A 20,619-nucleotide genomic window follows, 5' to 3' on the forward strand; every position below is an offset into this window, starting at 1 on the left:
CATTAGTACAAATTGCAATTTTAATGTACTATATATATATTAATCGTGCAAACCTAGCAGAGTATATATAGAAAGGTAAAATATCTAAAAGTAAGAGAGGTTCAGACATGTTATACTGCTACTGGAGCTGAGTGATTATGCATTTGAACATTTAGTCATTTACCAGCTTTAATCATTTGACCATTTTGGTTATTTTTGTGTCTGCAGACTTCTGATATGCCAAAGAATGAGCAAACATCACTGCCAGATAGCCTTATTTGGACAGATTGTTTTCTGCTGAGTGGCACAATGATTTCCTAATACGGTGACCTGGCTAGTTTCCATGGCACTGCCATGGAAGAGAGTGATGTCATCATGGAGAGGATGTGTTAACACGTTTGTCGGGCACCACCCACACACACTCACACACACCGATGCTTTCCTAAGCAAACAACGTATTAACATATAAGGAGGCTGAGATTCCATACAAATATTTATTACCAAGTTATATTACACAGCAACAAATAAGTAAACAGACAAACAAAATGTGTCCATTTTTTTGAAACGCCAGTGTTCCTGCTGAAATGCATGTGCTTAATCTACCTGATCTCTTCCGTAACCTCAATCCATGATAGAATGTCACACCAAATTCCAACCAATATTTTAGTGGGCCTGTCAATCGTCTTCCAAAGTGGGATCCAATCAGCTGCCTGCAAGTACATCCATGGGTGGGGGCCTCACAGGAAGTCATACAGGTACCTTACAATATCAAAGCTCACAGTCCTACAGGAGAGAAAACAGATCCAATGAAGATCTATAATATGACATTTTAAAGTGGTCTATGTGATAGTCACTCAGTCAGTTGCAATTTTCTCTCTCTGACCGTAGAGCCAAACTGAGTGCATGTACTCAGGTACCTGGAGATGGCTTGAATGAAGTCCAATGAGACCGCACACTTGTACTTGGGAGCATCTAGCTGATCGTCATGCCCCACTTGGGTGAGAAGCTGCAGGGTCACCAAGGAGGAGATCTGGGCAGAGAGCAAATCAGAAAAATGTTACCTGCTGCACACAACTGTCACACAATTACTTTAACGATTGTTTTATTGTATGGCTTCTATCAAGCAGGCATTTATTTATTTTCTTTGTTTCACATTTTACCTTTTGACAAAAAAAAAAAAAAAAACAGTCCAATGCAAGTAAGAAAGATGGATTCACAATGGCAACAGGGAAAAAGAGATAACTCTGCCATCTAATGGTAGTAACACAAAATTACAGTCCACGTTCTTGCACACTGGCAGTGACAGCCCTCATAAATCAACCCCTAATTCAAACATGAAAAAAATAAATTACGCAATGACCAGTACTGGCCTTGCTCCGCGCCATTCATTACGAGAGTGGAGTCTGGGTGGGTACCTGGGAGAAGATGCTGGCGGTTGGCGCCACTCTGCTGTCTACCACGCTGTAGAAGATGGCCAGGAGACGATCCAATGGGAAGGGCTTGGGCCCCAGCAGGTGATTACTGGTCTTGGAGCAACAAAGGGGTGAAACAAACATTAACACACATAAACACAGATAAACAAATCCTTCCCATTTGTTGCAGGTACGTACAAAAAACAACTGTTCAAAAAAAGTATGTACAGACACAGATGTACCATGTTTATTGTAATTGCATGTGAGCCACTAACTGATTGAGGACTCTGTGTCAACACTGAACTCGAGACAAGCTGTCCCATTGTGTCATATTTGTCCTTCAAAATAGCAGAACACGAACAACAACAAGAATGAAAGAAAACAGAAATGGTCCGTCGGGCAAACGTGTTCGGCTCAAAACGCGCCGCATCAGGCTGCACAGCCTACTGACATTCCAAATGAAAACGTATTCCCATCGCATGCAGTTACGACACCATGTAACTTGCTTTTAAAAGAGCAATTTACCGAGAGAGCCAAGAAGCCAAGAGCGCTTATTATATTATTGCACTGCAGCTTGGCCTACGAAACTACAGTGAACGCAGCACAGGTTCAAAGGCAGTGCCAATGAAAGCAGAACAGACAAAAGTGCATATACAGGCATGCAAGCCCATCTACTGAAAGGCTAGCGCTGTATGCTCAGAAAACAGTACAACAGCTGAATGAAAAGGAGCAGATTCACATATCCACACACACACACACACACACACACACACACACACACACACACACACACACACACACACACACACACACACACACACACACACACACACACACACACACACGAGAAGAATGTGAGGGGGCTGTGAGTAGTGAGCAAGAGAAAAAGTTTCACGGAAGAAAAGAAAATCATGACAAAAAAAGAGAGCCAGCAAAAGATTCAAATGAAAAAATGTGAAAACATTCTAACCAAAAAATCCCCCAACACATACCACATATTGTTGTGCTAGAAAAGTACTCAAAAGCCAAGGCCAATACCTTCTCGTGCTTCTTCAGAAAATTGGTCTTCTTTATTTTTCCGTGATGCTGGAGGTGAAAAACAAACATGCATTTGTTAATGGACTGAGGAGCCGATGCACTAAGGCATTGAAACACCTACTCCTGGCGCTGTTTAATCACTACTTACACATCAAAACATAGCACTATAGTATGTACCGATTTCTAGTAAATTCCATGTAGAATGAAGGAACAGCTTAGAGACTGTTAACCTGGCTGTCCACAATCAAATGAGCTGGGTAGCAAAAGCCAACATCCACAATGCTGACACACCTAATTAATTTCAATAAAGAAATCGGCCACTCATGAAGAAGAAATTAGGAAAATCTTTGAAAACCAAATGAGTCTGTTTAACAACATACAAGTTGCATTTCCTGCTCATCACAGGAACAACACTGATATAACAACGAAATTGAATACATTTATTTCAGTCCCCTGCACCTTTATTAGTTATTGCCAACGCTCCATCTTCAAATATTCTGCATCACACTCATCTGAATCAGTAGCTGGCCGATACACTCACTGCCCCTGCCACACATATGGATCCACTGGCCATTTTCCACTGACACACTGCCACCATGGCAGACTCCCAAAGAGGACAACACTCTGTGTGCTGCCCGCCCGTTTGCAACCAAGGTCCTGTGATGTGGGTTTGCACATGATGCAGAGTTTGTGCTGTGCAGATGAATATGACAAATGGCCCTGGTCTGCATCAGTGCGAGTGCAAACATCACACAGCATATGCACGCTTCAATAAACATGTGCTAAGGCTGAGGGCAGGGTTTAAAGCAAGGATATTGTCAGAGCCTGAAGCTATGTTAAGTTATTAAGTAGTAATATACCATGATCAATGCTCAACTCTGTAACAACATGGCCCCAACCTGAATGCCTAAGAAGTGTACAGTCAGCACTGTGTATAAAATAAATAAATTACATGGAAGTCCCTAAAATATGTCCAGTGATATATGCAAGAGAAGATGACTATAACCAAAAAAAGGGATAATGCACTTAAAAAAGCCACAATCTTTTGAGGATGGTTTCAAAATGAAATGTCTATGACTGAATGGTACAAGTGAGGGTAAGGATGAGGGTGAGACCTTGAGGAAGAATCGCCGGTCTGTGCGGGCAGGGTTGAAGGAGGCCAGGTAGGCGGCAATCAGCAGGAACTTGGAGTAATAGGGCAGCTCCACATGGGCGTAGGCCGACAAACCTGACAGAGGGAGAGAGGGAGAGAAAAAGATCGATGGAGAGAGAGAGGCAGAGAGAGAGAGACAGAGAGAGAGAGAGAGTGTGTAAAATATCAGAAAAGGGAGTCAGAAAAAGGGGGAGGGAGGTAGAAAGAGAGAGAAAGTAAAATGTAGGATGGAGGGAAGTAGAGAGAGAGAGACAGAGACAGAAGGTTGACACAGAAAGAGAGAGAGAGAAGGTGGGGGAGAGGGTTTTATAGGATAAAAAAGACAGGTGTGAATACCGCTACAAAAACACTACCCAGTGTATCGATGTAAGAGGGCAGATGTGTGCTTGTGGTGCATTCTGGGATAGGCACTCTAAAAAGAGGAGTTGTAGAGGTCTGGCACAAGCATGGGCACGGCACACGCCCAAAATGTGCCCGTAGTAATGTGGGGCTGACTGCCAGAGGGGAGGGCCCAAACAGATGGTGTGCAAGCGTGTGTGTGAAAGTGGGAAAATTTGATTGTAAACAGCCCCAGGACCCACACTGTGGCCAAAGAGGTGGACTCTTGGCCTGAGTCTGGTGTGTGTGTGTGTGTGTGTGTGTGTGGACTGGACCAAAGCCGTACATGTTTCTGGGCCCATTAGTGTGTTTTGTCCCATTTTATATGTCACAGGCTGTAGTAGGACATTGATGATATGATCTCACGTGTGCAATGTTGTTGTGTAATCAATGTGCTCTTGGGTGGATTTGGTAGTGCGGTTTTTACTATTAAGCTTTCACTTGCTGTGTATATGAAGTGTGTAAACAATGTATATCTGTTATTGTGGTGTTCTCACGATTGTGTGCTGTGGTTACCTGGTCACGGACGTATCATCTAAGGCACCTGCTGCTAATTGTCTCATTTCCGAACCCAATGACATTTGCGATCCTATTCGTCCATCAAGGATCAGTCTCCCAATAAATAGGACTCTCATATGCTTGTCGGGGTGGACCCTGGCAGAACTGAAGGCTACAGCGGCGTAGATCTCCCGACGACAGCTGTCCCCGTCTCCGGCTCGGACTGAAGGAATCGCCGTCGGCACTGGATGTTACAACGCTCGCCATTCATCTTAACGAAGGAAAGTGCTTTTGCTTGCTTTGCCTAGCTTGCTGTGTTTATAGCCTCGCCGTTATCTTAGCGTGTGATCGGCTGGCCTGAGGTCGTGTTTGTGTATTCCCAGATCATCCCCTTCCGAGAAGAGCGACCCAACATCGATGACCGGATGCATTGTTTGTGAGCTGCGCCTAGACCTCCACGTAAAGGAAAGTAACTTAGCTTATCCATACTGTTGCTGTTTGAAATTAGCCGGCACTGGGCAGGCTGCGTTCTGAATGTGTGTTTACCCTATCAGCTGTTCGACTGGGCTTCCTCGACCGCGGAGCTCCCGGAAGCGACCGGTGTTTGACGAACTGTCTCCCCCTGCTGGCGTGGGGGTGAATCGCTCATATTGACTGAATTGGAAGTGAACTTTCTCTCTCTGCCATTGGGACTCGGACGTGACGTGAACTCTTTATTGGACTTTGATGTATGGCGTGGATTGGTGCTGGACTGTGAAAATATTGTCAGGCAATTTCTCTAGTTTTTATACATATTTATTGAACTGCATATTTTATTGAAAATATTTAGTAATAAAGACTATTATAAATATTTCTGACTCCGGAGTTCTCATTGTGATGGTGTAAAAGGGAAATACAATTATATTGTCAACAGACGGCTGTTTTCAGTCGGGTTACATTATTGGCGTAGTCGGGCAGGTTTCCCTTTTCACACCTCACAGTGAAGAATGACGGACGAAGCACAGGGCAGCGGAGTAAGGCCAGAGGGTTCACCTGTAATAAATGCCATGATGATTCCTTGGTTCATGGGGGCTCCATGGATCCCAAAATTTAGTGGTGATCCTAATAAAATGAGATTTGGGGAGTGGAAAGGGCAGGTACAGGCGATGCTGAGGGCACAGGGGTTAAATGAGGAACAAAAGGTGGATTTTCTTCTGGGGGCATTGGAGGGTGAAGCCAAGAGAGAGGCGCAGCTGTTAGACCGAAGACTTCATACATCCAGTGCATCTATACTACAAGAATTAACTAAATTGTATGGAAAAGCAACTTCCATTGCACAGTTGAGGGCGTTGTTCTTTAAGTGCTACCAACAGGAGGATGAAACCGTAGCAGCCTTCATTCTTCGACTCCGAGAGCTCTTCCTAAGATGGCGAGAACAGGAACCAGACGGCTCTGCCCAGGATGAGACGACTGCACGGGATCAGCTTGTCCTCGGCTTGAGGCCTGGTGTGGTGCAGCAGGAGCTTCATCGTCAGGTGCGGAGGAATGCAGCGCTCTCCTTCAGTGAGGTATGTGGGGAGGCTAGAGCTCTAGAAGCTGAGTTAAAGATGGAGGTTGCTAGTACATCACGCATCTCTGCACCACAGCCACAACCAGCCAGAACAACACCTAGCATGGAGGAGTGGAAAGAGACTGTTAGGGCTGAGCTTAAAAAGGAGATGCAAGACCAGTTAACTGTATTAAAGGATACCTTGATAGAAGAGATTAAAAAGCAACACTCCCCACACAATGCTCCTTTTCCAAACAGAGTGCAGACCCCACCCCCCCAAGAAAGAGTACACAGAGGCCGATATACACCCTCCCAAAGACCTCGGGCATTTGAATGGGACTCACGAGGCCAACCCATTTGCAGAGGCTGTGGGATGGCAGGCCATATCCAACGCCAGTGCCCTGCAGAAAGGGGGCAGTTAAACTAATATCCCCAGCCACTGAGAGCCGAGTGGTTGGGGAGGGGGAACAGAGAGATGGGTTAGAAAGGCCAGCAATGGTTGGGGAATGTCCAGGGGTGGATATCACAGTGGCAGGGGTGAAGGTGCCCTGTTTATTAGATACAGGCTCACAAGTTACCTTGTTCAGTGAAAAATTCTTTCAGAGATGGCTGGCTGGAGAAACTAAACGGAATCCACAAGACTTAGAATGGCTCACCTTGAAGGCTGCCAATGGACTACAGATTCCTTACACTGGCTACGCAGTCCTGGACTTCTCGGTGGGAGGGGTGAAAGTACCAAGTAAGGGGGTTATCATTGTTAGGGATGAGTGTCTGGGGGCAGAAAGGGGTATCCTGGGGATGAATGTGATCTCACATTGTTGGAGGGAGCTGTTTCAGGGGGTTCATCCAGGGATGACTGCATTCAGTGCTACCATGACCTCTAGGGCCAAAGGAGAGTGGGAGCGGGCATTTGCTGTTTGCCAGAAGGTGTCTGTGGCTGTACCCTCTGAGGAAGAGGTGGGAGTAGCCCGGCTCACACGACAAGACCCAGTTTATGTACCCCCTAACAGCGAGATGGTGTTGTGGACGCAGCTGTACGGAGCACCAAACAGCCAGGACTTTTGTGCCCTGGTGGAAGGCCCGGAGGAAGACAAGGAATGGCAGGTGGCACGGTCTATTGCCTGGGTAGTGAAGGGACGTCTGCCTATAAGGGTACGTAACTTGAACCCATACCCTGTCCAAATGCCTCAACGCTGCCCTCTGGCAAATGTCTTCCAGGTGGATCCAATGCAAGTCCAGGGTGGAAGAGACCTGGTGTTGAAGGTCGTGGACTCTGGTGTCGTAGAGATAGACGTGCAGGCGATCCAGACCACCATGCAAGATGACCACCCCGTCCACCTGTTGAAGGGAGATGGGCTTTCTGCAGAGCAACAGCATAAGATGGATTCCCTGCTGAACCGATGGAAGATGGTTTTTGCAGCTGGGGAAGAAGATTTTGGTAGGACCACCGCCGTCCTTCATTCCATTCCCACTGGATCTGCACCACCAAGTAGACAGCGTTACAGGCCCATCCCTCCCAATCTGTACTCCGAGTTAAAGGGGCTCCTTCGGAACATGTTGGAACAAGAAGTGATCAAAGAAAGTTCTAGCCCATGGGCAGCACCCATTGTTCTCGTGAAAAAGAAGAATGGGTCTTGGCGTTTTTGTGTAGACTATAGAAAGCTGAACACCCTGACCCACAAAGACGCCTACCCGCTGCCCCGGATAGAAGAGTCCCTCACCAGCCTTACCAAAGCCTCTTGGTATTCAACTCTAGATCTTGCCAGTGGCTATTGGCAGGTGGAGATGGACCCTAAAGATCGCGAGAAGACTGCGTTCACCACCCCTTTAGGCCTTTATGAGTTCCATCGTATGCCTTTTGGCCTTTGCAATGCGCCGGCGACTTTTCAACGCCTAATGCAGCGGTGTTTAGGGGGACAGGTGAACGAGTCCCTCCTGATTTACCTGGACGATGTCATCGTTTATTCTCCGGACTTCGACACACACCTCCAGCATCTGGAGCAGGTCTTCCAAAAGTTGGCAACACATGGCTTAAAACTACAGCCTCCCAAGTGTAAGCTCTTTCAGAAAGAAGTCACTTACCTTGGCCATGTGATTTCCAACAAGGGAATATCCACGGATCCCGGGAAGACTGCGGTAGTACAGGAGTGGGCAGTTCCTTCGACCATCAAGCAGGTACGATCCTTCCTGGGATTCGTTGGATACTACCGCAGGTTCATAAAGGGATTCTCCAAGGTAGCAGCACCTCTCCATGCACTCCTGGTAGGAACAAAAAAGGGGACAAGTTGCATCCAATGGACCACAGATTGTCAAGTAGCGTTCGAGACGTTGAAGTCAGCCCTGGTGAGTGCACCCATCTTGGCTTTTGCCGATTTTTCCAAACCTTTCCATCTTTACACTGATGCCAGCCTTGGTGGGTTGGGCGCGGTTTTGGCACAAGTACAGGATGGTCAAGAAAGGGTCATAGCCTATGCCAGCAGAAGTCTAAGCCCAACTGAAAGGAACGATCAAAATTATAGCTCTTTCAAATTAGAGTTTCTAGCCCTCAAGTGGGCAGTTACTGAAAAATTTCGGGATTATTTGTGGGGTCATAAGTTCTTGGCTTTCACAGATAATAACCCCCTTGTCCATCTGGAGACTGCCCATTTGGGGGCCACAGAGCAGCGGTGGGCAGCTCAATTAGCAAATTTTGAGTTTGAGCTGAAATACCGCCCAGGCCGCTCGAACCGTAATGCTGATGTCTTGTCCCGTTTGCCACAGGAAATGGGAGAAGGGCCACAGATCCGGGTGGAAACGGCAGCAATCGACGGCACAGTCACCATGGGGACTCTGAACTCCTGGAAAGACTGGCAGGAGAGAGACCGAATACTGGACACATTGAAGGGATGGGTAATTAGGGACTACTTCCCAAGGGCTGAAGAAAGACAAAAGGAATCTCCGGCAGTACGACGCTATCTACGGGAGTGGAAACGGCTCGACTTGCAGGACGGAGTGCTAGTACGGAAGGCCCAGGAACGGCACACTGGATCGAATCTTGCCCAGATTCTTGTCCCGGAGAATAAAACCTGGGAACTCTGGGATCGTTACCACCAGGCTTCGGGTCAAATGGGCATGGCCAAGGTCGAAGGGCTACTACGGAAGACATTCTACTGGCCAGGTATGGGAACGGATCTCCAGAAATGGACATCTTCATGTTCCAACTGCATCCAACAGAAAAGGGGCCCAGAGGTAAGGGCACCTCTAGTGCCTATTTTAACATCATACCCCTTGGAAACTGTCGCAATAGACTATTTGTCCTTAGGCCGACCAGCTGATGCTTACCCTTACCTGCTGGTGATGACAGATCTTTTCTCCAAGTTTGGATGGGCTGTCCCTACAAAAGACCAGACGGCAGTCACTACGGCTCGGGTCCTCTGGCGTCACCTCATTCAGCCGTGGGGGTGTCCTGAACGGATATTATCCGATCAAGGGGCGTCCTTTGAGTCAGCCTTAGTAGCCCAGCTGTGTCGCCTCTATGGCTGTTCCAAGATCCGAACAACCCCGTACAGGCCCCAAGGGAATGGGGCCTGTGAGAGATTTAACAAGACTCTTTTATCTCTATTAGGAGGTCTGAATTCGGATGACCAGGCACATTGGCCAGACCATCTGCCCACCCTCCTACAGATGTATAACAACACCACTCACGAGACGACTGGGTTAACACCTCATTTTGTGATGTTTGGCCGACATGCTCGCCTACCTGTGGATACCATGGCAGGAGCCCCGACGACAACCCAGCGACATGACCTGGATGGCTGGGTACATCAGCATCACCAGACCCTACAGCGGGTCTACAAGCAAGTAGCATCCCAAACGAGAGACGCCAGAACGCGGGACAAGGCCCGTTACGACCGGAAGGCGAAGTCCATACCCTTGTTGCCAGGGGAGCGGGTACTCCTACGCAACTTCCGCCGCAGAGAACAAGGCAAGTTGGCACCCCACTGGCAGTCTCAGCCCTATGTAGTTCTTGGACAAACCCGCCCTGACCTGCCAGTTTTCCAAATCAGACCAGAGGGAAAGGAGACTCCTATCCGGACAATCCATCGCAACCATCTACGACCTTGTCCCTTTGACCCCCAAGAGGTACTGCACCCTGCCCCAAGGGCTGAGGAACCAAGCCCCTCTGCCCCAAGTGTCTTGGGTCCCAGGCCTTTATTGTTGCCTCTAACTGTTGTGCCTACAGCATCTGCCTCTCCTACAGGTCAAGCGGGTGTAGTGCCAGTAGCCCCACCAGTAGCCCCGCCAGTAGGACAGCCAGAACAGGTACCGTCAGCTCGGCAGTCTCAGAGATCGAATATGGGTAGGCCACCAGACAGATATGGGTATTAGAATGCTGTCGGGACGACTATGGTCAAAGGGGGGGGGGAGTGTCACAGGCTGTAGTAGGACATTGATGATATGATCTCACGTGTGCAATGTTGTTGTGTAATCAATGTGCTCTTGGGTGGATTTGGTAGTGCGGTTTTTACTATTAAGCTTTCACTTGCTGTGTATATGAAGTGTGTAAACAATGTATATCTGTTATTGTGGTGTTCTCACGATTGTGTGCTGTGGTTACCTGGTCACGGACGTATCATCTAAGGCACCTGCTGCTAATTGTCTCATTTCCGAACCCAATGACATTTGCGATCCTATTCGTCCATCAAGGATCAGTCTCCCAATAAATAGGACTCTCATATGCTTGTCGGGGTGGACCCTGGCAGAACTGAAGGCTACAGCGGCGTAGATCTCCCGACGACAGCTGTCCCCGTCTCCGGCTCGGACTGAAGGAATCGCCGTCGGCACTGGATGTTACAACGCTCGCCATTCATCTTAACGAAGGAAAGTGCTTTTGCTTGCTTTGCCTAGCTTGCTGTGTTTATAGCCTCGCCGTTATCTTAGCGTGTGATCGGCTGGCCTGAGGTCGTGTTTGTGTATTCCCAGATCATCCCCTTCCGAGAAGAGCGACCCAACATCGATGACCGGATGCATTGTTTGTGAGCTGCGCCTAGACCTCCACGTAAAGGAAAGTAACTTAGCTTATCCATACTGTTGCTGTTTGAAATTAGCCGGCACTGGGCAGGCTGCGTTCTGAATGTGTGTTTACCCTATCAGCTGTTCGACTGGGCTTCCTCGACCGCGGAGCTCCCGGAAGCGACCGGTGTTTGACGAACTGTCTCCCCCTGCTGGCGTGGGGGTGAATCGCTCATATTGACTGAATTGGAAGTGAACTTTCTCTCTCTGCCATTGGGACTCGGACGTGACGTGAACTCTTTATTGGACTTTGATGTATGGCGTGGATTGGTGCTGGACTGTGAAAATATTGTCAGGCAATTTCTCTAGTTTTTATACATATTTATTGAACTGCATATTTTATTGAAAATATTTAGTAATAAAGACTATTATAAATATTTCTGACTCCGGAGTTCTCATTGTGATGGTGTAAAAGGGAAATACAATTATATTGTCAACAGACGGCTGTTTTCAGTCGGGTTACATATATTCTATACAATCTACGGTCCTGTCTGAGAAAGTAAATTAAGATCACATCGATAAAACCCAAACCTGAACTGAATTTAGGTGAACTGAAATTGTGATTTAGGCTGGCATTAATTAGTTTACAGCCTGCAAATCAGAAAGAAAGTAACAGACACAGCGTTTTTGGAGAGAAATTTGGACAATAGCGCATGCATCTGTGGTGGTGGTGGTGGTGTGTGGTGGTGTGTGGGCACCTTTCAGAGCTCCAGCTTCCTTATCCTCCATCTGCTGCTGCTGCTGCTGTTCCCACTGAACGCTGCCAAAAGAGAAGAAGTCGTCAAGCAAAAGTCAGCTCAAGTCAGAACCAAACACCTGCTACATAACACATTTGCTGACAGAGAGAATGCAAAGATTAAGAGAGATAGATGGAGGGTGTGAAAAAGGGAGACAATGGCAGATATGGGGAGGGGGGGCACAAACAGAGCTAAGAGAAACAGAGGTGGTACAAAAGGAATTTAAATATATATACTGTAGAACAAATTGGAATCTTATTCTAATCAAACACATCAGTTCTGTTATGCAACAACTTAATGCCATAAACTGGCTACAATTTTGCCCAAGGTGAGGGAATAGACTGCATCAAATTACACACTGCTGTGTTTGTCATTGCTTTTGCTTTAAGCCTCAAGTAAGTGAGGAAGGAAATTGATTCAGAGGTGAGGTGAAAAGACTCACAGGTACACGTAACATACATCACATGCTATGTCGCATGCTGACAGAGCTGAGTCACACATACACACACACACACACACACACCTGGAAACCTCTCTCAAATATACAGTCTGCATCGCTTTCTTCAAGTGAGGCTCAATGTTCCTCCAGAGTTTGTGCGTATCACTTTCTTTCACTGACAAACACAATGAACCGCAAGAAGGGGGGAAAAACACAAAGAAAAGTCAATAGCTTACACACTCTTTTGGCAACACCCACCCATAAATCTGAAAGTGAGCAGACACTGAAACATTTTTTGTTACCTTCTTCTCTGTCCAACGGCTCACAGAACTTAGAAAAGTTGAGGGCTGCCTGCAGAGAGAGATTTGGATCACTTCAGGTTCACTAGCCGAGCGAAACCATCTGAAACACCATCACCTCCATAACAAACACAGTTCTAACAAACACAGTTATTTTCATGCCGGCCTTAACAAAGGAAACATCTCCTTTGATTTAATTACATTTGTGATACTAAGTAAAACATGGGCAGTCATTATTTGTGTCTCCGCCTTTGTTGTACTGTACACTAGAGTTCTGATTCTACATTTGTGTGTGCGTGCGTGCGTGCGAAAGCGAAGGAGAGACAGAGATGGGAAAGAAAAAAAAAGAGAGAGAGAAAGAAAGAAAGAAAGAATTAAAGGAAGAAAGGGGCATTAAAAGGAGAGCCCAGAGTATTCCAGAGAGGAGCTGATGATGAGAGTGTCTGTTCTCACCAGGTGTCGGAGCTCTCTCAGGTCCCGGCAGACAGAGTAGAACACCCCCAGCAGAATGCTGATGAAGGAGCCGTAGAGTTCCGCGGAGTAGTCCGGGTGATAATCCTGCACCAGGATCTGTTGGAGCTCCACTGCAGAGAAACACCCGAGGTTAAAAACTTCCGGATTCAAATGCGAGAAAAGGGCAAAGTCGAACTTAAACATAACAAGTGGCCAAAATCTCTTTTAATTCAACACCATGAGAAAAACCTTAAGACTCCTTTTCGGGGCATGCTTGTTCAGAATTTGTGTCTCTTAAGTCCATGTGAAATCTATACATTATCACAATTCTCAATCACAAACAACGGTATAGGGTGGTAATGGTAATGGCAACCAATGCAAGGGTATAGGACTGGGTGCTCTACGGTCTAGGGATCCAAAAAGTTGAAAAATACTTTAAAACAAATTCTGAGGCACTTGTGAGGTGCAGACTTGCCAACCCCGAAGTGATATTTTGAGTACACCTTTTTAGTTCATCTTGAGTGCAGCCAAATATCGGAGCAACCTATAGCTCGTGAAAAAATCCAAGTGAGACCACTGCTGCACATTTTTTTGATGTCATACTGCAGTTTCTGAGTGTCATTCAAATGAGTTGACTGCATTCAAAAATAAGAGACCATTTAAAATTTGAATATGACCATCAATTCATTTGAATGTCACCCAGCAACCATAAGATGACATCAGAAAAATGTACAGTGGTCTCTTAAATTTGTTTTTTCCAGAGCTGCACATATAGTTAGGATAATTGACTAATTTATTAATGAGATATCTAAATTTGATCTAAATGTAACTGAAAATAAGAACTGAACCTTTACAGTGGTACATAAAAATATATCAAATCATGTTCTTTGGCCACCTTAACATGGTTTCTGCAGACTGTTAAGTGTGTATTGTGAGTGTTTTATTACAAACAACCAAACAATACAGCAACCTAATGACTTCAACTAACTATTCCAGTAAGTTTCCAATGGCAATGATTTATTCTCCCATATTTATCTTTATCTAAATTTCAATTATCCTTATATTTTCTTATATACTATACGTATAAAAGCACTTTGTATTAAAGATGCTAAATAAATAAGCTGGTCTAGTAAATAGGAATAGGATAACTACAAGAGTCAAGAGAGATAATGATTCCTAAGATTCCATTGAATGATGCATTGAACTGGTAACAATAGTCTCATGTCAAACCATTCCGTTAGGATCACAAAGGTGGCTAGGCAACTTCAGTATGCCTTAGAACACTGCACATGTAAACTGGAGTTCTTGTTCACTTTTGCTTGAGTTTGTGTAGAAGTTGGCTGGTTTCAGAGTTGTTGATCATTTCATACTCAAACAGTGATTTCTACCGATCTTATTTCAATGAAGCTTTGCTGGTTTTTAGCCTGCTGCCTGGCAGCACGGCAGAATGAAGACAAAAAAATTAAGAGACACGTGAAAAAATACGGACTGGTTGAATTGAAAAGAGAATTGGAGTCTTTTGGAGTCAACATTGATGAACACATGGATGACACTAAAAAGAAAAACAAAAAGAGGACCAAAAAGACACTCCAAAAGCTCCTAATAACGGAGCTAAAGAAGAAGATTGAGCACGACAATAATGGACTGGACAAGAGGACTTTCGAAGCGGAGCTCCCTGAACATGTCCGGTCTGCTTTGAATGAACTGGAGACTTTAAGAAGTAACACTGATGATGACGTAGATGAAATTAAAAGGAAATACAAAAGGAAGTCAGAACTGATACATTTCCTAATAAATGAGGCAAAGGAGGTCCAGCCTTGCAAAACCAAACTGGACAACAATGTCTATGAAAAGGAACGCACTACGCCCATGGAGATCACTGAAGTCCTAAATGTCCTGGATGACCTGGAAACATTCCTGGACAAAGAGTTGGAAGTGGACTTGGCTCTGGGTGAGTAGACTACATCTGCTCACATAAGGTGTAAGGAGTAGCCTTGCATCACCAACACCTGACATGAGCGATAAGTGGGCTATGCAAAAAGTGAGCTCATATTTAAAACATAAAAAATGGTTCAGAAGTTCATTTTAATAAAATGCTCCTTCAATTTGTTTAGCTTCAGAGAGACGAATGGATGAGAGACAGTGTTGAGGCCAGAGGCTGGAGACAGGAAGGAGGAGGCCGAGCAGGAGGCCTGTTTCTGGACTGCCACACAAAGCCACAAAGGAGCAGCAAGATGGCTGACAAAGATCATCATAACATCAATAAAACCCATACCAGATGCCACATTTCTGGTGAACTTCACTATTTCTCCTTGATTCATTTCTCAAATATAATCCTGAAACCCAATGACTCATAGAACCAGTAAGGATCAGATGGGAACGTATGTTTATAAAAAGTACAAATTACAGACCTGCCAACCTTGAAGCAATTTTGAGCAGCAAAAGCTCATTCAGATTATGTGCCATCAAAATTATTTTGGATCTTTTATGTTAAGGTCAAAAGAAAAGTTTTAAGTAAAAAATCATAACGGCGTACTTTGATGTGAAAATGTGTGGTTGCTACACAAAATGCGTATAGGTTGGCAGGTTCATGAGTGCCTCAGAGTTTCTTTATAGCATTTTTTTTTTAAATTATTACAATTCTTGTCCATCACTCTTTTGCAAAACTGCTGCAAAAATACGACCCAAAACAAAAGAAATATATATCCTAAGGTTCATCAGCATGCTTTGAAGGAGCTCAGACACAAAGTCAGCCAGGACAAATACATTTTCCCTAGTTTCAAGTGTGGAGGTCAGATGGCCGTTTGAAACCCTCTGGCTCCAGACGGCTCCTCTGATTGGACTTACCTTTGCTGTAATCAGGGAAGTGCAGCAACAGCGGCTCGAAGCAGCCAGTATTCGGCCGGAACTTGTCCCACACAATCTCACTGAGCAGGATTACCGTCACATTGTCATCAACCTGTCACAATCAGAGGGCGTTTGTGTGTGTGTAGTAGTAGTGAGTGTGTGTGTGTGTGTGTGTGTGTGTGTGGTGGTGGTGGTGGGGTGGGGGGGTATGTATAAGGGTCCATGTGAAAGGGAAGATCAAAAATGCCATTAGAATATCAATTGTCCCATCTCCTTATTGAAACATCTTGCGCTGCCAGCCAGGCCACCCGCCCAAATGTCGTGGACCGAATTCAAATGAACAGTTTGGGATTAAAACATGCACTGGTAAATGAGAGAGGGGGGAAAGCCACACAAACAGCTTGTCTCTACCCATAGCATTGAAATTCGACATCGCTTCAATGAGGCCATGGCCTGGTTTTGACAGACAAACAAAACTTCAACTAGACTTTCCTTTTTAAAAAGAGCACAATATACTCTGTATTTAAAATATCAGCCTGTCAATCTTTTATATCGACTGCCTCAGAGTGGAACGATAAATATCTGTCTTAACCTTCTGGGCAATGCTTGTCCCTTTCAGTGAAGGTTTGATGCATTTCCCATACTGGGTCTCCCTCATCATACAGCATCTAAGGACATCACTGAGCCCAACAATAAGATTAGTGAATAAGTATTGGTCATTGATAAATCACTTAAGTGACCAAAGTCAATAAGTAAATGTCAAGGTAAAATAAAATATACCATGATATTCTGTACACAGCTGGCATGGCAAGGTACTAATAGCAACTTACTTAGACTATATGACTCTGCTACCAAGACAGATCATGTCCTTATAAAATGAGCTCCTGCAATATTCTGCAAGTTACTAAATGTAAGTGTGCACGGTGCTGACCAGATAAACTTACCAGTTCCTGTAATCGTAAGAGGCCTGGTAGGAGGTTGGCCTCCATATCCCTGAGGAGTTCGGCCCGGTCCAGTACCTACAGATATACAAAAACACTGTTTATTTATTCTTTACAACCTCTATAAAACACACACACACACAACATCACAGTATTGTGATTATAACTGGGATGAAAAATAATGGTTGAATGAAAATGTTGAATAATCTTCATTGTAGAGGTATAATTTGGTATGTTACATAACAACTCAACTACATCAGCTTACGACCAATGAACTCATTACAAATGAAAAACCATGAAAAGATAGGCTTACATGCATTAATGAAAACAAACAGACACAAATCAGTCAAACAACCACTCAACATTTATCCGAATTCAGCCAGGTCAGTATTTCAGACTTACTATATATCGGGTCTGAGAGGCCGGTGTCTCGGTGCAGAGCTGCTTGTAGACGCGCACAAAGTCGGACAGAGAGGGTGAGCGGAGCAGGAGGGACGGGGCCTCGGGGCCGAAGAAGGCCAGCAGGGTCTGCTCAAACAGGAGCCCAGCAGACAGACACTCTACACAGCTCACTATGGCATGGGGGAGCTGCAGAACACAGAGGAGCATTTGGCAAAAAGGTTTTAGTTGTTTAATCATTGTGAATGGACTCTCTAATAAACGTTCCAACTTCTGCTCAATAATTTGGCAGATGAACACGAAGCTCTTAAAGCTCTTGGTGTTCACTGAATATCTTGTTAATGCCCTACAAGGCAACTCTTTATTCAACTTTACAACACACATAAACCCTTCAGCATCTTGACCAAACTGGTCTGTGTAAACAAAAACAATAGCTGCTACAACACAGATAATGGTCCATCGGACAGGCATGAGCTGACTGAAAAGCCTTCCAGGAAATGCCAGACATGTATGCATTGTACATCGATAATGTTGCATTCTCTGCTTCCCTAACAGAACTAAGTGATTAAGTTGACTTTTAAAGAAGAAACCTTATAACACCTTTCAGCTGGTCTTTTATTACATCCTTATTCTACAGGCATCTTAGCCTGGCTAGCGCCTACCACTTCTCAAATGAGACATGGTCTAGCAACTAAACATTAATTTTCTTATATTTGAAAAAATGCCCAGATCCGTTCATTGTCTATCAAATGCGTCGTCTTGCTTTCCCCCTGTTCTGTGATTGGTCCCCTATCTCAGGCAAAAATGAGGGCGGTAGTTTCCAGACTGCCTTCGCTCGCAAGGCAGCATGGGAACACCCAGGCTACAGGCATCTAGTATTTAATATAGAACAGCCATTTACATCATTTATGCAATACCAACATGAGAAATTGCAATGTTTACAAACAAGTCGTGTAAGTATGAGACAATAGATTGACTGGCATTGTATAGACATTGTGCAGAAAACTTTGGCTGTGGGTCTTGAAATCACACTCATTATATTGGCCTTTCAAACAACATATGATTGGCCTTGCAGTTTTGTGTAGCCAAGTTATTTAAGGTTTTTCCAAAACCGAACAAGCAAGGTGGGGACATGAAAATAAACCCACCTCAAGTTCTTGCAATATGGATTCTGTCACATGACTCTTGCCAGATGCACGGTGTCCATAGATGAAGACTGATGGATAGCTATAGTGTTCTGGCTGTAAGAAAGAATGACCTGGTTAAGCTCCTTCACATTCTATCCAATTAGTCATTTGTCAGCAATGTCAGAATTAGCATAGTATGCTGTTTTACTCATTTCAAACTGTGACACGAGTCACGACATTGATCAAACAACTTTGCAATGGCAGGGAGGGGGAAACATGGACAATCACACGACAACGTTACCTACCTCACCCAGCAAAGCCAACAACGTACTGGCTTGTGCTTCTCGGCAAGGAACTCGCTCCGTCAATGCACACAACTTCGCCTGCTCATAACCCGGCTGCTCCACAAGCGCAGGCATCCTGATAACACCGCGAAATGAGACAAAATCAAACTACCGAACATCTCTGTTGTAATACAGAAGTTAACTCCCAATGCATGTACAGCCCATGAACCTATTTGACGTGTTCATGTGGTAGGCTATGTAATGTTGACAAACACCCCCCTGCATGTCATCCTTCTTGTTTCCATAGGTCTTTAAACTGTACAAAGGTTTTAATAACCCCATGTTCGATATTGTAACGACAGCTGGCCCTGAAATGAGTAAAAAGAGCAATTTGACACGTCAACTATGATTTACCTCTCCTGTTCAACTGTATGGTGCTCCGCGTGCTATATTTTTCCTTTGCTAAAGTTCGCGCGCTAGTCACTGTCGTCACCGTAAACTTCCTGCCTGTCGACCAATCGGTAAACTGTTACTTTGCACGTGACATCGGGAGTTACTGAGGAGAGCAACACTGTGGCGATTAGTTGATAGTTTCTTACGTGTCGATACATTAAAGAAAGGATGTTGGCTACTGGGTCAGCAGTACATTCCAAACAGTGAAATGGGTATTCAAAAAACATTGACTGATGTCAGTTTTAAATCAGCGATTTTGTTGGCCTTGGAATGAGTAGAGGAAAATAGTATTAAGCAAAACAGTTATAATTTCAGACAGTCTTTGTGCGAATTGTGTGTGTGACTGTGTGTATGAGTGTGTTCACTACCCCCAAATGTTTTTTTTTTTACAATGAAGCTCAATGCATGTTCAATGCACATTTAAAGCTCTGACACAGGCAATCATATTGGCTGCATCATCAGTGATTATAGTAAGTAAGTAAGTAAGTACTTTATTTGTATAGCGCTTTTCACAGATAAAATCACAAAGTGCTTTACAATACATAATAAAATACACATAACAAGAATAAAAGTCAGGCATAAAATACACTTTTTAAAAGAGAATAATAAAAAGAAAAGGAAATCATAAAAGAAAAGGCATAAATAAATAGGGAGCTACAAAGGATTTAAAAGAGGGTCATGTCACAGGTTTAAAAAGGCCATCCTGAAGAGGTGGGTTTTAAGCCTCCCTTTAAAAAGGTCAATACTACCCGCAGACCTAACCTCCATGGGAAGTGAATTCCATAGCTTGGGGGCTGCAGCAGCAAACGCCCTATCGCCACAAGTCCTAAGGCGAGTGCGGGGTACAGCAAGCAGGTTGTGGTTATTGGATCGGAGGGAGAGGGGAGCAGAGTGAGGGTGAATGAGGTTGGTGAGGTAAACAGGAGACTGACCATGGAGGGCTCTGTATGCTAGTGTTAGAATTTTAAATTGTATCCTGTAGGCCACAGGGAGCCAGTGAAGTGAATGAAGTAGAGGGGTGACATGGGTGCGCCTGTTTGATCTGGTGAGGAGTCTGGCAGCTGCATTCTGGATGGATTGCAAACGGTGGAGTACAGATTTGTTGAGTGAAGAGAACAGAGCATTACAGTAGTCAATACAGGATGAGATGAAGGCATGAATGAGCTTAACTTTATCCTTTATTCCCCACTTGCCTTATGGGTCTTGGGAAAATGTTATACTCCAAGCAAAATTGAACCGACCTGTTCATGATCATCGGTGAAAAGACAAGTAATTATCAGGTAAGACTCCATATTACTGGATGTCCACATGGATGTTAGGCTAACAGCGACAATATTCCTCAACCTCTCTTCGGCCTTCTACTTGGCCCCCTGGTAATTGGTATCAACCACTGCCTTCAAAGCCTTCAGGACACACACAGGAATCATTATTATTCATTCTAATGGCTTAACAGTTAACTACTCGACTCTATTCATACACATTTCACATTCATAACTAAGCACCTTTCCAATTTATTGGGAGAAAGAAGGAGGGATCACATACATGATCTCCCTAAACCCCAGGTCATCCATAATGGAAAAAAGGGTTGGGATCCTTTGATGA

The 20,619-nt window shown here is 44.8% G+C and overlaps 1 protein-coding gene across 1 annotated transcript; it reads right to left on the minus strand.

Moving 5' to 3' along the window:
- Positions 1-454: 454 nt before the first annotated feature.
- On the minus strand, positions 455-19,081 carry orc5 (origin recognition complex, subunit 5). Its single transcript, XM_062517821.1, has 15 exons — positions 18,979-19,081; positions 18,586-18,700; positions 18,302-18,394; positions 17,157-17,342; positions 16,758-16,832; positions 15,814-15,925; positions 12,967-13,097; positions 12,517-12,565; positions 12,299-12,389; positions 11,737-11,798; positions 3,545-3,657; positions 2,430-2,477; positions 1,395-1,505; positions 897-1,009; positions 455-762 (listed from the first exon to the last, which is right to left on the minus strand). Exons 2-15 carry the CDS (start codon positions 18,697-18,699, stop codon positions 717-719), a joined length of 1,344 nt encoding a protein of 447 aa, XP_062373805.1. The 5' UTR covers position 18,700; positions 18,979-19,081; the 3' UTR covers positions 455-716.
- Positions 19,082-20,619: the final 1,538 nt, after the last annotated feature.

Source organism: Sardina pilchardus, chromosome 17 (assembly GCF_963854185.1).
Source record: "Sardina pilchardus chromosome 17, fSarPil1.1, whole genome shotgun sequence".
Taxonomy (NCBI): Eukaryota; Metazoa; Chordata; class Actinopteri; order Clupeiformes; family Clupeidae; genus Sardina; species Sardina pilchardus.